At 39.4% G+C, this 18,765-nt stretch overlaps 1 protein-coding gene across 1 annotated transcript; it reads right to left on the bottom strand.

Annotated features, from left to right (window-relative positions):
- Positions 1-3,349: 3,349 nt before the first annotated feature.
- SELENOK (selenoprotein K) lies at positions 3,350-4,076 on the bottom strand. The gene has a single exon (XM_060404592.1). It carries the CDS (start codon positions 4,005-4,007, stop codon positions 3,720-3,722), a length of 288 nt encoding a protein of 95 aa, XP_060260575.1. The 5' UTR covers positions 4,008-4,076; the 3' UTR covers positions 3,350-3,719.
- Between the last annotated feature and the right edge of the window lie 14,689 nt (positions 4,077-18,765).

Raw genomic sequence — 18,765 nt, 5'->3', positions numbered from 1 at the left:
TTGTTTACCATCTGAGCTACCAAGGAAGCCCAATACTAATAGCAATAATAACAATAAAGTAATTCTAGAACTTGAACTGACATAAGTTCCCAAATTTTCATTAGGAGAAACTGGAGTAGGTAACCTATTCCTTCACCAGCAGATCTTCCTGACCCAAGAGTCGAACCGGGGTTTCCTACATTGCAGGCAGATTCTTTACCAGCTGAGTCACAAGGGAAGCCCTTATTCAATTAAAAAATAATAGCAAAGCCTCCTGAGAAATTTAAGCAATGGCAAATGTTAAAATGAAAGCTACACCAGCTCTAGAAAGTGCGAAGGAATCTTTTAACAAGTTTGAATGATCAAGATGTATGGTTCCAAATACCTTTCATGCTCAGAAGAGGCTCTCTCTTCAGTACAGAGTTTGATGTGAACAGTGACTGTCTACATCACTAAGAGTCTTTGCTACTCTAAACAGACACATCTTCAGATGGCAGCTTTTAAATTAAATGATTCAAGAGCAAAGATACTTTGAGTAATGAAATCACTATCACAGTATGATCTCATGCATATTTGCATCAGACTCACATAGCATGCTTGTTAAATTTTCAGTTGTGGAGATCCCGCTCAGACCTAATGAATCTGAATTCCAGAGGTGAAAGGCTTCAGATGGAAGGAAATAACAAGACTGTTTTTTAGATAAAGTTCCCTAGCTGATTCTTTTGCTTCACACTCTCCATCTAGTAAATGCATTCAGCTCTCCTCACTAGCTCTGTCAGAATCTCTGGGATCTCTCCCACCATAAGGACAACAATAATAACAGCAAGTTGTGTGTTAGTCACTCATTTGATCTGACTCTTTGCAATCCCAAGCACTGTAGTGTGCCAGGCTCCTCTGTCCATGGGATTCTCTAGGCAAGAATATTGGAATGGGTTGTCATTTCCTTCACCAAGGGATCTTCCCAACCCAGGAATCGAACCCAGTTCTCCCACATTGCAGGCAGATTCTTTACCATCTGAGCCACCAGGGACACAATAATAATAGCAATAATAACAATAAAATAATTCTAGAACCTGAACTGACATAAGTCTTTAATTTTTCATTAGAAGGAGAATCTAACTTGTGAATTCAAAGACTTAGTAGATCCCTCTTAACTGGAGTTTGAGTCTAGGAAGTACTTATTTAGATGGAATCATTTGTGTAATTACAAGAAACATTTGGTCATGTTAGTTGCAGGTGTTCAGAAAAAAATTTCATCTTCAAGAATAGAGCATAGTTATCAGGTTAAAAATGTAAAACCTCCTCTCAGAAGCAATCGTTAATTGAGTTTAGCTATAATGTTGCCTTTGCATTTTGGCTGATTATTTTTTTGAGGGAAGTCAGTTGTGTGGTATGTGGTGTGTGTGTATGGTTTTTCTTGAGGGGAGAGTGGTGTGCCATAGTTAATAAAATATCTTCCAGTTCTTTAGCTTCAAGGTAGAGACAAGCTGTCCAAATATGAATTTCATAGGTTTAGTACCTGACATAAATTAGATTGAGAGGAAGGAGAAAGTTTAACAGAAATTAAAAATAAACCCCATAACATCTGTACTGGGTCTTTTCATACAGTAACTATTCCCAATAGCACTGTTAGGATGACTTTCTAAAGAGTGAATGTGGCACCTGGTGTTCTTTTGCAAGTTGAGACAGCATATCATATTTTTATTGGATTGACAGGAGACTAGTCAAATTATAGTCAAATCACTAAATTATATAAAAAGCAATTACAACTAAATGTATTTACTTTTGAATGCAAATAAAATATTCTGATGATTAACTGAAATTATTCTAATTTATTTGGTTTCATTTGGTTTGTAAATTGATTTGGTTTGACGTTTTAGCTTAAAGGAAAAAAATTTTAAACTTAATCTTTAAAACAAAACATTGGGTCATCATAACTGTGTGTTTGAGAGAGACTACACGTGTGAGTGTGTCTATAAAATGGGAACCCTCGTGATTATTGAGATCTTTGCTGATCAATTTAGCAAATTTAGCACGTGTGGTGCTTAAACGTGCAGAATCAGCATCTCTTGGGAGCTTATTAGAAACGCAGAACCTCAGGACCCATCCCTGTCTTATAGAATCAGAATCTTCATTTTAATAAAATCCCCAGATGATTCAGATGGACATTACTGTTTTAAAATTACTGGTTTAGACCATAATATAAACTGCCTCTTTATAAATGGTTTGAAAAGCTATTTTAAAAGTAAGATTGGGTTTGGCTAAGGACCCTAGACAAATGAACAAGGTATAATGCCACAGCACATGACGACTTTATAGCTATAGGAGTCTTTGAAACCATCTTATCCAACCCTTCTTTTTCATTGGTTAAGAAACAAAAGACTCAAAGGATGAAATGACAAGGATAAGCAACAGATAGGACACTAAAAGATGAACTCCCCGGGTCAATAGGTGCCAAGTATGCACCTGGAGGTCAGTAGAGAACTAACTCCAGAAAGAATGAAGAGATGGAACCAAAGCAAAAACAACACCCAGTTGTGGATGTGACTGGTGATGGAAGTCTGATGCTGTAAAGAGCAATATTGCATAGGAAAGTGGAGTGAAAGGTCCTTGAATCATGGCAAATTGCAAGTGGTAAAACAGGAAATGACAAGAGTGAATATCGACATTTTAGGAATCAGTGAACTAAAATGGACTGGAATGGGTGAATTTAACTCAAATGACCATTATATCTACTACTGTGGGCAAGAATCCCTTAGAAGAAATGGAGTACCCATCATGGTCAACAAAAGAGTCCAAAATGCAGTACTTGGATGCAATCTTAAAAATGACAAATTGATCTCTGTTCCTGTCCAAGGCAAACCATTCAATATCACAATAATCCAAGTCTATGCCCTGACTAGTATACTAAAGAAGCTGAAGTTGAACAGTTCTATGAAGACCTACAAGACCTAGAACTAACATAAAAAAAAGATGTCCTTTTCATTATACAGGACTGGAATGTAAAAGTAGGGCTGAAAAATATCTGGAGTAACAAGCATATTTGGCCTTGGAGTACAGAATGAAGCAGGGTGAAGGCTAACAGAGTTTTGCCAAGAGAACCTACTGGTCATAGCAAACACCCTCTTCCAACAACACAAGAGAAGACTCTACACATGGACATAACTAGATGGTCAATACCGAAATCAGATTATTATATTCTTTGCAGCCAAAGATGGAGATGCGCTATACAGTCAGCAAAAAGAAGACCAGGAGCTGACTGTGGCTCAGATCATGAACTCCTTATTGTCAAATTCAGACTTTAATTGAAGAAAGTGGAGAAAGCCACCAGACTATTCAGGTATGAACTATTTTTTTTTTTTTTTAGTAATCAATACACAGTCTTTTATTTTCCTTTAAATTTGCAGCTTTCTGAGTTTTCATTTTATAAAGATGAGAAGTTGAGAAGTCAGCTTTGTAACCTAAAAATATTTACTTATTAAAACTATATTAACACTTTCACAGACCATACAAAAAAGATGAGACAAATGTGCATTTATAGAACTGCGTTGTCAGTCATGCCAGATCCCTGCAGAGGGAATTCCCAGCATGACTTCATTTGTCTATGAGGACACAGAGCAGTCCTAGTTTAGACGTACACGTTCATCTAACTTGTCCAGCATGATCAGCACTCCATTTCTTGATGGTTTCCTTCTGCTATTAAAGTGCACGTCCAGTTGTCTGCTTCTTAGAGCAGACATTTACCTTCCTCATCCACCGGCCATTGGAGGAGGATTAGGGCCCTGCAGATGATTAATTCGACCCATTCTTCTTCTAGGGGGGTTTCCTGGTGGCCCTCTTCCGTCATCATATCTGGAATCAGATGAGCTTCCGTAGCCTCTTCTCTTTTTCACATCTTGTTGAAGCAGAGTTCTGAAAAACAAAACCACGAACTCAGCTATTCCCCAGAAGAAATCTGTTATAAAAGATAATCTCCATGGGGACTGACTCCTGCTGTCCAACACTTGTCCATTCGAGATGTAAACCATTTTGCCTCTCCTCCGCCTTCAGGGCGACGGCGACGCCTGGCCCCTCTTGGATTCCTTATCTCCCTCCGCGCCTCCCTCTGACTTCACCTCAGGTATGAACTAAATCAAAACTTTTACAATTATACAGTGGAAGTGACAAATAGATTCAAGGGACTAGATCTGATAGACAGAGTGTTTAAAGAACTATGGACAGAGGTTGGTGACATTGCGCAGGAGTCAGGGACCAAGAACATCCCCAAGAAAAATAAATGCGAAAAGGCAAAATGGTTTTCTGAAAAGGCCTTACAAATAGCTAAGAAAAGAAGAGAAGTGAAAGGCAAAGGAGAAAATGAAAGATATACCCATTTGAATGCAGAGTTCCAAGGGGCCTCCAAAGTCACTGCAGATGCTGACTGCACCCTTGAAATTAAAAACTGCTTGCTCCTTGGAAGAAAAGCTACGACCAACCTAGACACATATTAAAAAAGCAGAGACATTACTTTTCCAACAAAGGTCCACTAGTCAAACTATGGTTTTTCCAGTGGTCATGTATGGATTTGAGAGTTGGACTCTAAAGAAAGCTGAGCCCCAAAGAATTGATGGTTTTGAACTATGGTATTGGAGAAGACTCTTGAGAGTCCCTTGGACTGCAAGGAGATCCAACCAGTCCATCCAAAAGGAGATCAGTACTGAGTGTTCTTTGGAAGGACTGATGCTGAAGCTGAAACTCCAATACTTCGGCCACTTGATGTGAAGAACTGACTCATGTGAAAAGACCTGATGCTGGGAAAGATTGGAGGCAGGAGGAGAAGGGGATAACAGAGGATGAGATGATTGGATGGCATCACCGCCTCGATGGACATGAGTTTGAGTAAACTCCAGAAGCTTGTGATGGACAGGGAGGCCTGGTGTGCTGCAGTCCATGGGGTCACAAAATAATCGGACAACCAAGGGACTGAACTGAACTAAGGTCATGCAGCTGTTTAATTGCAGAGCTAAATCCTTTGGCCACATATGAAAAAGATCCTGATGCTTGGTAAGACTGAAGTCAAAAGGAGTAGGGAGTGGCAGAGGATGGGATGGTTAAATAGCATCCCTGACTCAGTGGACATGAATTTGAGCAAACTCTGGGAAATAGTGGAGGACACAGGCCCTAGCATGCTGCAATCCATGAGATCACAGAGAGTTTAACAGGATTTAGCAAGTTAGCAACAACAACAAAATGCGAACTCAGGTAGCTTTGCTGCCGGTTCAGAGTAGAGGGAAAGCAAGACTCATGTGAAAACAATAGTGTAATTTGAGTTGTTTTTTTTAGATATTTCATGCCAGAAAGAAGTATCATGCCTGATCCTCATGTTTACCTCACAAAAATATACATATATGCTTATTGCTTGCTTATTTTGCTTTTTTGGTTTATCAGATGACTGGGGCAAGCTGTCATCTCCATCTAGAAGCAGACTTTAAAGTCAAATTTCTCTTTAAAACCTGTCTTTTTCTAGATCTACTCATCTTGACCATTTTGTCTTCTATGACTGACCTGTCATTCTAAAGCCAGTTTTTCACCTGGTGACAGAGGAGCTCACTAAATACGCAGAATATTGTGGAAAAAATAGGTTGCCAGGGATCCAGGGAGAAAGGCCCTTTTCAGGGAAGGAGGCCATTGAGGGTGAGGACAATATTTTTATTTTTATTTTAATTATAATTTTCCCTTGATATTGCAGCATAGTTGATTTACAATGCTGTGCTAGTCTCAGGCTTACAGTAAAGGGATGCAGTTATACATATGTGATGGAATATTCAGTTCAGTTCAGTCACTCAGTCGAGTCAGACTCTTTGTGACTTCATGAATTGCAGCACGCCAGGCCTCCACCAACTCCCGCAGTTCACCCAAACCCATGTCCATTGGGTCAATGATGGCATCCAACCATCTAATTCTCTGTTGTCCCCTTCTCCTCCTGTCCTCAATCTTGCCCAGGATCAGGGTCTTTTTAAATAAGTCAGCTCTTCGCATCAGGTGGCCAAAGTATTGCAGTTTCAGCTTCAACATCAGTCCTTCCAGTGAACACCCAGGACTGATCTCCTTTAGATGGACTGATTGGATCTCCTTGCAGTCCAAGGGACTCTCAAGAGTCTTCTCCAACACCACAGTTCAAAAGCATCACAGCGCTCAGCTTTCTTTAGAGTCCAACTCTCACATCCATACACGATTGATGGAAAAACCAAAAGATCTTCATGATCAAGATAATCACGTAGTGTGATCACTCACATAGAGCCAGAGATCCTAGAATGTGAAGTCAAGTGGGCCTTAGAAAGCATCACTATGAACAGAGCTAGTGGAGGTGATGGAATTCCAGTTGAGCTATTTCAAATCCTGAAAGATGATGCTGTGAAAATGCTGCACTTAATATGCCAGCAAATTTGGAAAACTCAGCAGTGGCCACAGGACTGGAAAAGCTCAGTTTTCATTCCAATCCCAAAGAAAGGCAATGCCAAAGAATGCTCAAACTGCCTCACAATTGAACTCATCTCACATGCTAGTAAAGTAATGCTCAAAATTCTCCAAGCCAGGCTTCAGCAATACGTGAACTGTGAACTTCCAGATGTTCAAGCTGGTTTTAGAAACAGCAGAGGAACCAGGCATCAAATTGCCAACATCCGCTGGATCATGGAAAAAGCAAAAGAGTTCCAGAAAAACATCTATTTCTGCTTTATTGACTATGCCAAAGCCTTTGACTGTGTGGATCACAAGAAACTGAAGACAATTCTGAAAGAGATGGGAATATCAGACAACCTGACCTGCCTCTTGAGAAACCTATATCAGGTCAGGAAGCAACAGTTAGAGCTGGACATGGAACAACAGACTGGTTTCAAATAGGAAAAGGAGTATATCAAGGCTGTATATTGTCACCCTGCCTATTTAACTTCTGTGCACACTGCAACATGAGAAACACTGGGCTTGAAGAAGCAAAAGCTGGAATCAAGATTGGGAGAAATATCAATAACCTCAGATATGCAGGTGACACCACCCTTATGGCAGAAAGTGAAGAGGAACTAAAAGCCTCTTGATGAAAGTGAAAGAGGAGAGTGAAAACGTTGGCTTAAAGCTCAACATTCAGAAAACGAAGATCATGGCATCCAGTCCCATCACTTCATGGGAAATAGATGGGGAAACAGTATAAACAGTGTCAGACTCTATCTTTTTGGGCTCCAAAATCACTGCATATGGTGACTGCAGCTATGAAATTAAGAGATGCTTACTCCTTGGAAGGAAAGTTATGACCAACTAGATAGCATATTCAAAAGCAGAGACATTACTTTGCCAACTAAGGTCCGTTTAGTCAAGGCTATGGTTTTTCCAGTGGTCATGTATGGATGCGAGAGTTGGACTATGAAGAAAACTGAGTGCCGAAGAATTGATGCTTTTGAACTGTGGTGTTGGAGAAGACTCTACAGAGTCCCTTGGACTGCATGGAGATCCAACCAGTCCATTCTAAAGGAGATCAGCCCTGGGATTTCTTTGGAAGGAATGATGCTTAAAGCTGAAACTCCAGTACTTTGGCCACCTCATGCGAAGAGTTGACTCATTGGAAAAGACTCTGATGCTGGGAGGGATTGGGAGCAGGAGGAAAAGGGCATGACAGAATATGAGATGGCTGGATGGCATCACCAACTTGATGGATGTGAGTCTGAGTGAACTCCAGGAGATGGTGATGGACAGGGAGGCCTGGCGTGCTGCAATTCATGGGGTCGCAAAGAGTTGGACAAGACTGAGCGACTGAACTGAACTGAACTGAACTGAACTGACTACATGGACCTTTGTTGACAAAGTAAAGTCTCTGCTTTTCAATATGCTGTCTAGGTTGGTCATAACTTTCCTTCCAAGGAGTAAGTGTCTTTTAATTTCATGGCTACAATCACCATCTGCAGTGATTTTGGAGCCCCCCAAAATAAAGTCTGACAGTGTTTCCACTGTTTCCCCATCTATTTCCCATGAAGTGATGGGACCAGATGCCATGATCTTCGTGTTCTGAATGTTGAGCTTTAAGCCAACTTTTTTCAGTCTCCTGTTTCACTTTCATCAAGAGGCTTTTTAGCTCCTCTTCACTTTCTGCCATAAGGGTGGTGTCATTTGCATATCTGAGGTTATTGATATTTCTCCCAGCAATCTTCATTCCAGTTTGTGCTTTTTCCAGCCCAGTGTTTCTCATGATGTACTCTGCATATAAGTTAAATAAGCAGGGTGACAATATACAGCCTTGACGTACTCCTTTTCCTATTTGAAACCAGTCTGTTGTTCCATTTCCAATTCTAACTGCTGCTTCCTGACCTGATATAGGTTTCTCAAGAGGCAGCTCAGGTGGTCTGGTATTCCCATCTGTTGAAGAATTGTCCACAGTTTCTTGTGATCCACACAGTCAAAGGCTTTGGCATAGTCAATAAAGCAGAAATAGATGTTTTCTGGAACTCTCTTGCCTTTTTGTTGATCCATCGGATATTGGCAATTTGATGTCTGGTTCCTCTGCTGTTTCTAAAACCAGCTTGAACATCTGGAGGTTCATGGTTCACATATTGCTGAAGCCTGGCTTGGAGAATTTTGAGCATCACTTTGCTAGTGTGTGATATGAGTTCAGTTGTTTGGTAGTTTGAGCATTCTTTGGCATTGCCTTTCTTTGGGATTGGAATGAAAACTGACCTTTTCCAGTCCTGTGGCCACTGCTGAGTTTTCCAAATTTGCTGGCATATTGAATGCAGCACTTTCACAGCACCATCTTTCAGGATTTGAAATAGCTCAACTGGAATTCCATCACCTCCACTAGCTCTGTTCATAGTGATGCTTTCTAAGGCCCACTTGACTTCACATTCTAGGATCTCTGGCTCTAGGTGGGTGATCACACTACGTGATTATCTGGGTTGTGGAGTTTTTTTGTACAGTTCTTCTGTGTATTCTTGCCACCTCTTCTTAATATTTTCTGCTTCTCTTAGGTAATAGATTTAAGGAACTAGATCTGATAGACAGAGTGCCTGATGAACTATGGATAGAGGTTCATGACACTGTACAGTAAACAGGAATCAAGACAATCCCCAAGAAAAAGAAATGCAAAAAAGCAAAATGGCTGTCTGAGGAGACCTTACAAATAGCTGTGAAAAGAAGAAAAGCGAAAAGCAAAGGAGAAAAGGAAAGATATACGCATTTGAATGCAGAGTTCCAAAGAATAGCAAGGAGAGATAAGAAAGCCTTCCTCAGGGTTCAATGCAAAGAAATAGAGGAACACAGTAGAATGGGGAAGACTAGCGATCTCTTCAAGATTGAATATTACTTAGCCATAAAAAAGAATGAAATAATGCCATTTGCAGCAACATGGTTGGACCTAGACATTATCATACTAAGTAAAATAAGTCAGATAGAAGAAGAGAAATACCATATGATATCACTTATACATGGGATCTAAAACAATGATACAAATAAACATATTTACAAAACAGAAACAAACTCACAGATTTAGAAAACAAACTTATGCTTACCAAAGGGGAAATGTGGGGAGAGGGGTAAATTGAGAGTTTGGAATTAACAGAGATGGGAATACCAGACCATCTGACCTGCCTCCTGAGAAATCTGTATGTAGGTCAAGAAGCAACAGTTAGAACTGAACATGGAACAATAGATTGGTTCTAAATAGGAAAAGGACTACATCAAGGCTGTATATTGTCACCCTGCTTATTTAATTTATATGTAGAGTATATCATGAGAAACGCTGGGCTGGATGAAGCACAAGCTGGAATTAAGACTATTGGGAGAAATATCAATAACCTCAGATATGCAGATGACACCACCATTATAGCAGAAAGTGAAGAACTAAAGAGCTTCTTGATGAAAGTAAAAGAGGAGAGTGGAAAAGTTGGCTTAAAGCTCAACATTCAGAAAACTAAGATCATGGCATCTGGTCCCATCACTTCATGGCAAATAGATTGCAAAATAGTGGCTGACTTTATTTTGGGGGGTTCCAAAATCATCACAGATGATGACTGCAGCCATGAAATTAAAAGAAGCTTGCTCCTTGGAAAAAAAGCTATGACCAACCTAGACAACATATTAATAAGCAGAGATATTCTTTGCCAACAGAGGACCATCTAGTCAAGGGTATGGTTTTTCCAGTAGTTATGTATGAATGTGAGAGTTGGACTCTAAAGAAAGCTGAGCACTGGAGAATTGATGGTTTTGAAATATGGTGTTGGAGAGGACTCTTGAGAGTCCCTTGGACTGCAAGGAGATCCAACCAGTCCATCCAAAAGAAGATCAGTCCTGAGTGTTCTTTGAAAGGACTGATGCTGAAGCTGAAACTCCAATACTTTGGCCACCTGATGTGAAGAATTGACTCATGTGAAAAGACCCTGATGCTGGGAAAGATTGAAGGCAGGAGGAGAAGGGGATGACAGAATGAGATGATTGGATGGCATCACCGACTCAAAGGACATGAGTTTGGGTAAACTCTGGGGGTTGGTGATGGACAGGGAGGCCTGGCATGCTGCAGTTCATGGGGTCGCAAAGAGTCAGACATGACTGAGCAACTGAACTGAACTACTATATATAAAATAGATAACTAGTAACGACCTATTGTTGGAGAAGGAAATGGCAACCCACTCCAGTGTTCTTGCCTGGAGAATCCCAGGGATGGGGGACCCTGGTGGGCTATCATCTCTGGGGTCACACAGAGTTGGACACGACTGAAGCGACTTAGCAGCAGCAGCAGCAGCAAGGATCTATTGTATATCAGACGGAACTCGACTCCATTCTCTGTAATGACCTGTATGGGAAAATAATCTGAAAAAGAATGGAGATATATATGTCAACTAGAAGTTTCACCTTGCTGAGTCAGAGATAAAACCTGGATAAGAGCAGATCCCTGACCACAGGGATCGCTCTTAAAGCTGCGCTCAACCAAGAATGGAAGTGCACTCATCCACAAATCATTGGGTTATTGTGCTGCTGAGCAGTTTAGACTCGTGTATAACACACAGTAAATGCTAATCTTCACAAAACATTGATCAAGCTGTACATGTAGCAGAAATTTTGAGATGAGATGAGTCATAGAGGAATAACTACTGGAGAATTAAAATATTTATAACATGAACAAGATGCAGTTCTTAAGTTGTATAACATTAGAATTTTAAATTCTATTTAGCATCTAAATTATACTTTAAGAGTTAGAGAGCAACAATAACGGTTAAGTAGCAAATTATTATCTCAATCAGTTATGCCTCTTCTCTTCTGAAGTTTTATGACTGGTCAATGTAACTACCTTACCTCCTAAGAGATTAAAGTAATGGGGGTTTTAGAACTGGGAAGGAGGCAGAGGAGACAGGGGAGGGGAAGGAAGAAGGGGAAGGAGAGGAAAGGAGAATTTTTCTGAGTTGAAAATGGTCAGACTGACCCCCAGGCTCAGGGATCACACTTCTCCCTTTACCCACCCCTCCTTCTTTGATGATCTCATTCAGTCCCAGGGCTTTCACCGGTATCCTCAGGGTGAAAATGCTGCAGTTTGCATCCAACCTGGACCTCACTCCTGAACTCCATGTTTCAGTGCTGTATGCTACATCTTCACTTGGCTAACTGATGTCTCAAATGAAATATGTTGTAAATGGACTTCTGATAGTCTCCTCATCTCCCTCATCTGCATCTCCAGACATGCTCCCATTCTCAGTCAAGCCATTCTCTGCCTACCCATGTTCTTAGTCCAAAAGCACTTGAGGTTGTCCTTGATGTCCCACTTCCTTTCAAATTCCATGTCCTCATGCTCACCAAAAAAGATAGTCATCTTCTGCCTATTTACCATTTCAGGCCAGCTGTCATGTCTCCTAACCCTGGGATGAGAAAAAGGATGACAAAGAGAAAGGACAAGATACCGTGAGATATGTGGGCAGGAGGAGAGGGAGGGGAGGAGGAAAGCAGAAGTAAAAGAGGAATAAAAGCCAGAATATTTAACCTAATTTTTCAATGTAAAGAAATAGGCACATAGACAGCTTAATTATATATTTCTTTTCCTGATGTCCTTCTAAGATTGAATTTGTTTAACTGACACGTCACCTTCTGTGCATTTTTAAATGATTTCTGAATATTATATTACTCTCTCCTGGCACTTCAGCAAACGCCCAGAAAAAAAGTCGTGTGCAACTACAAAATTATGTAATGGGCACAGTACTGTGTGTAAATGTATCTACTTCAAATAACCAGTAGTAAAAATTCTTGGGCAGGCTGACTGTGCAACACCCATACAACACGCCACAAAATATTTTCAGATGGAAATATAGGGGCCCCAAGCATATATATATATATATGTATATGTATATATATATATATATATATATATATACTAAGTCACTTCAGTCCTGTCCAACCCTTTGTGACCCTATGAAAAGTAGCCTGCCAGGCTCCTCTGTCCGTGGGACTCTCCAGGTAAGAGTAGTAGAATAGAATAGGTTGTCATGGGGATCTTTCCAACCCAGGGATCAAACTCACATCTCTTCCATTTCCTGCTTTGGCAGATGGATTCTTTAATACAAGCACCATCTGGTAAGCCCTGGGCCAAGCATGCCAGTCTCCCACTATGCCCTTGGGTTCCTCGGTGTGAACTCCCTTTCTATCTTACTTCAGTTAAAATAGCATCTCTTTTCTCCTCCCCACTTTCTGACTCTGGAAGGCCACCAGCCTAAGAGCAGCAGCTGCCTATCAAAAGACTGCAGCTTAAGCACCAAACACCTGGCAATGTCAGTGACATAGAATCTGTCCCAGATATACTAGAAGAGGAAAATATAAAGCCTTCTCAAGGATGTTATTCATTACTTTTCTTATTTATTTGCTGTTTTGTTTTCATTTATTCATGGACCCCCCCCCTTTTTTTTTTTGGTTTTACATTGGTTCTGGTTTATTAGAAAGTTTCAATGCTTTAATGTCAGTGTGAGTTTACCAATTCTCACATAAAGACTGACATTTCTTAATGTATGTGAGTTTTAATGAAATAATGACAAAAATAGTCCTTTTGAGTGTGCATGTTTGTCCTGTCTATGTATTTATTTATTTACATTTTCATTTGATTTTGGAATATGGTTGATTCAGTTGTACATATACGTGTATCTATTCTTCTTCTTGGAGAGGGAAATGGCATCCCACTCCGGTATTCTTCCCTAGAAAATACTATGGACAGAGGAGACTGGTGGGCTACAGTCCTTGGGGTCAGATACAACTTAGTGAATAAACCACCACATTCTTCTTAGAATCTCTTCCCATGTATGTTATTACAGAATACTGAGTAGAGTTCCCTGTACTGTTACACAGTAGGTCCTTAGTTTCTTTTTTTAGTCTTTAATTTAAATTTTATTTTATATTGGAATGTATTTGACTTACACTGTGTTAGTATTAGTTTCAGGTGTACAGCAATACAATTCAGTTATTCATTTATATATACCTACTGTTATTCTCCAGAATGTAGATGGTTCATTCTTCTCTCTAGAATTTGGATTACAATGTAGTTTTCAGAATTAAGCTTGATAATATAAATAAAAATATATGAGTATGAAGAACTTCTGGTTCTAAGAATGTGAAAGGAAAAGCCAGAAATGTCCCACAAAGCAATCCAGACATGTGCAATAAAATAGTGTTATTCAGTCACTAAGTCATGTCTGATTCAGTGACCCCATGGACTGCAACATGTCAGGCTTCCCCATGCTTCCCTATCTCACAGAGTGTGCTCAGATTCACGTCCATTGAGTCAGTGAGGCTATCTAACCAACTCATCCTCTGCCACCCCCTTCTCCTCCTGCCCTCAATCTTTCCCACCATCAGGGTATTTTCCAGTGAGTGGACTCTTCACATCATGTGGCAAAGTATTGAAGCTTCAGCATCAGTCTTTCCAGTGAATATTCAGGATTGATTTTCTTTAGGACTGACTTGCTTGATCTCCTTGCTGTCCAAGGGATTCAGAATGGCTGCTATCCAAAAGTCTACAAGGAATAAATGCTGGAGAGGGTGTGGAGAAATGGGAACCCTCTTACACTGTTGGTGGGAATGCAAACTAGTACAGCCACTATGGAGAACAGGGTGGAGATTCCTTAAAAAATTGGAAATAGAACTGCCTTGTGACCCAGCAATCCCGCTACTGGGCATACACAGTGAGGAAACCAGAATTGAAAGAGACACATGCACCCCATTGTTCATCACAGCACTGTTTATAATAGCCAGGACATGGAAGCAACCTAGATGTCCATCAGCAGATTAATTACTCAGCCATTAAACAGAATACATTTGAATCAGTTCTAATGAGGTGGATGAAACTGGAGCCTATTATACAGAGTGAAGTAAGCCAGAAAGAAAAATACCAATACAGTATACTAACGCATATATATGGAATTTAGAAAGATGGTAATGATAACCCTGTATTCGAGACACCAAAAGAGACACAGATGTATAGAACAGTCTTTTGGACTCTGTGGGAGAGAGAGAGGGTGGGGTGATTTGGGAGAATGGCATTGAAACATGTATAATATCATATATGAAATGAATCGCTTCATATGCAGGATACAGGATGCTTGGTGCTGGTGCACTGGGATGACCCAGAGGGATGGTATGAGGAGGGAGGTGAGAGGGGGGTTCAGGATGGGGAACACGTATACACCCGTGGCCAATTCATGTTGATGTATGGCAAAACCAATACAATATTGTAAAGTAGTTAGCCTCAAATTAAAATAAATAAATTTATATTTTAAAAAAAGTCTTCTCCAGCATCACAGTTTGAAAGCATCAATTCTTTGGTGTTCAACCTTCTTTATGGTCCAACTCTAACATTCATTCATGATACTGAAAAAACCATACATACTGGAAAAACCATAGCTTTGACCATCACTTTGTCAGCAAAGTGATGACCCTGCGAAAAAATATGGGCAGCATTCTTTTATATGCACACTGAATTTGTAAGAAAGAAAAAAAAATCCCACACAATGAGAAATGCAGGGCCATCTAATACTGAAACAGTGAACTAATGAGCTGAAGCTGCACTGCCTGAGGGAGGCTGTGGTCTAACAGCACTTGTGCTCTGACAGCCACATGTGGGGAGCAGAGGAGGCATTGGGCCCCACGTGAAATGAAGAATTGGAAATGAGGTTCCTGAATTATGTCTGGATTCATATCTGTCTGGCCATTTTGAAGAATAGGAATCTAGGAGAAGTTGCCCATCTCTAACAGGGCTTAGAATAAGGAAAATATCTTTTAAGATACTGTAAGCTGAGGCCTGTGCCTCATGCTCATTACATAAACACATGTACACACTCACACACAGAAAGGGAAAGACAAAAAGGAGAGAAGTTTAGTGGGATCTGCTTTTTTTTTTTTTAATGCCATAAAACTTGTATTAGTTAAAGAGGCAGGTAAGGACCTTCTTGAGCAAAAGAATTCATATGCAAAGGCTCTGTCACTGGCAGCATTTTAGGGGAATCAAATGGGCATTTTAGGGGAATCAAATGAGGTCCAGTGGAGACAGGTGAGGAAGCAAGAGAGAGACAAGAACTGAAGAAACTAGAGGTAGCCGGAGTGTGAGATCATGCATGCAAACAACTACAAATTATCAGACTGAACAAAACTTGAGAACTGACACATTTGTCCAGTGCTAAATGCTTAAAATTAATGGGTTACTGTAATTTGCCAAGTGAAAAACTGTCTCACTAGTATTTTAGACACGTCTATGGCAAAGGACTACATTTATATCAGTGACATTACTTGAACTCAAACACCAAATTTTAGAGCCAAGACTAATTCTATTGATAGTTCCTGGGGAATTTTCTAGACTTGATGATGCCTTGAACCGACTGGGTACTGTGGTAAGTAGATTGCCTCCCCTAAATATGTCTATTTCTTAATCCCCCAAGCCTGGGAATGTTAATTTACAGAGCAAATGAAATTTTGCAGATGTGATTAAGTATCTTGAGATGGGAATATTATTCTAGATGATCCAGGTGGATCCAATGTGACCACAAAGTGTATGTAAGAAGGAGGCATGAGGGTCAGTGTCTCAGAGGGAGATGTGACCACGGAAGTAGAGGCTGGAGTGATGCTATCACAAACAAGGCAAACAGAATCAGGAGCTGCAAAAAGTGAAGAGCTGAGTCTTCCTTAGAAGTTTCAGAAAGAATACAGTCCTGCTGACCCACCTGAGACTGCTGACCCACCTGAGACTGCTGACCCACCTGAGACTGCTGACCTCAGGAACTGTAAGACAATCCATTTGTATTGTTTTAAGGCACTAAATTTGTGAAAATTTGTCCCAACAGCCATTGGAAACTAATGTAGGTACCTACACAATGTGAACGAGGGGATAAGGGTAAAGTAATTGCAAAGATTTTTTTATTTGTACTTCATTTCTTTTTATTCATTTATTTTTAACTTTTTATTCTGTATTGGGCTATAGCCAATTAAAATGTTGTGAGAGTTTCAATTGAACAGAAAAAGGACTCAGCCATACACATACATGTATCCATTCTCCCCCAAATTCCCCTCTCATCCAGGCTGCCATATAACATTGAGCAGATTTGTCTGTAGAAAATAGTAGGTCCTTGTTCTTTATCCATTTTAAATATAGTAGAGGGTACATGACCATCCCAGAGACTTTTTAAACAAATAATATTGATAAAGACACATGCAATCCACAATTTCTAAAATTCAACAATAGAACTGTTCTCTTATAGAGTAGTCACTAGTGGAATGTGGCTACTGAACATTTAAAATATTACTAGTTCTGATCAAGATGAGCTAAAAGTGTAAAATACACAATGGATTTTTAAAACTTTACCCTGAAAACATGATGTCAAGTATCTCATTAATAATTTTACATTGATTACATGCTGAAACGATAATATTTTGAATAGATTATATGAAATAAAATATGTTGATAAATGGATTTCACCAGTTTCTTTTTACTTTTTTTAATGTGACCTCTATAACATTTAAATGGGCTTCCCTGTTGGCTCAGATGGTGAAGAATCTGCCTGCAATGCAGGAGGCATGGGTTTGATTCCTGGATCCACAATATCCCCTGGAGAAGGGAATGGTAACCTCTTCTGATGTTTGTACCTGGAGAATCCCATGGACAGAGGAGCCTGGTGGGTGACAGTCCCTGAGCAAGCACGCACACACAGACTTCACAAATGTTGTTAAACAAATGAGTTCATGTATAATATACGAATATGTGCTACTGCAGGGTGAACACGAGTATTTTTCACATTTATTCAAACCACCAAAGTGAACTGTGTTTTCTGACAATTTTTATGTCTAATGTTCTTTGAAATTTTGTTATGAACCATGGTTTTTCAATCTCATCTTTTGTTTTGCATCTCTGGATATGGCACTATTTACCTCTCTCCCAAGCTAAACAAACTTTCCTTGGATTAGAATAATGTATCTGAAAGGATGAAGAATGATTTTGTTCATCTTGGCAAACACTTTAATACTGCTCTCTGTTGCATATATGGCAAGAAAATAAATTGGACACTAATCAAAATTAATAAAATAAATCTGTTCACTGAATAGTAAAAATATTAATAAATATGAATTTTAACAAGTCCCTTGTAATTCCAAGCTTTGAAACCTCCTCCAACTGAAATATTTTTTAAGTGTGTTCTTGCCTGGAGAATCCCAGGGACGGGGAAGCCTGGTGGGCTGCCGTCTATGGGGTCACACAGAGTCGGACACGACTGAAGTGACTTAGCAGCAGCAGCAGCATAATTACTTAAAAACTTATTATAATCAGCCTAACTTATTCTTGCTTCTTAGTAAATTCTGTTTTTTACTTAATTAGGTAAGATATAAATGCTCCCTCCCTGAAAAAACAAACAAACAAAAACACTATATTTTGGTGACAATGTTGTATAACTATATAGTTGTTGAGTATGTATCATAAAGAAGAAATGAATAATATTAAAGGTGACATAGAAATTATGATTGCAAACAAATTATAGGTATAACCTTGAATAAATGAAAGGTGGGTTTGAAAGTCACTTCCCTGGCAGCCCATTTGTCGATTAAATTTATCTCATCTGTGAAAGTCTGGCACCACAATTATCATTATTCATGTAATGTACAAAGATTCATTCTAAGCGCCACGTCTGTCTCCTCTGCATTTATTCCAAATGCATTTAAAGGACAATTGTTCTTAAAGGATAACTTAAAAATCAGCTTTCAAGTTCTATTTTCATTTGTAGAATCAAATTAAAATCCAAAGATCTTTTGTTCACAAAGTAAGTCCAGCAAAGATGATTGCAGCATATTTAAAGTGTCTAAGTCTTAATTGAAATTATTATAAAATTCGGTCCTGTTGAATGACAAGAAAATTCACTTTCTTCTTTATTAAAGTCCCCAGTAATGGAAAGAACTAAAATTATGTGCTTTCTAACTATAACACAATGTAAAGTACACAGCTTTTAATGAAATTATCTTGCCAAAACAGAATTAAGACATTAGACCTAACTTTCAGTTTACCAAAAATGCAGGAGATATAAAGATAAGTTAATGACATAAGAAAAAAACCATGAGAGATTTCATTGGCAGTCCAGTGATAAGACTCTGATTCCACTGCAGGGGTCATGAGTTTATCCCTAGTTGGGGCACTAAGATCCTGCATGCTACATAGCACAGTGAAAAAAACAAATTAAACAACTATGAAACATCAGGTAAGATGTTAGAGAAAACTGGTCTGGTGATTTAGAAGAGTCAATGCCATGGCAAAAATATGAAATATGG

The sequence above is a fragment of the Ovis aries genome, chromosome 1, assembly GCF_016772045.2.
Source record: "Ovis aries strain OAR_USU_Benz2616 breed Rambouillet chromosome 1, ARS-UI_Ramb_v3.0, whole genome shotgun sequence".
Lineage (NCBI taxonomy): Eukaryota > Metazoa > Chordata > Mammalia > Artiodactyla > Bovidae > Ovis > Ovis aries.
This window is presented reverse-complemented; position numbering and strand designations above follow the sequence as displayed.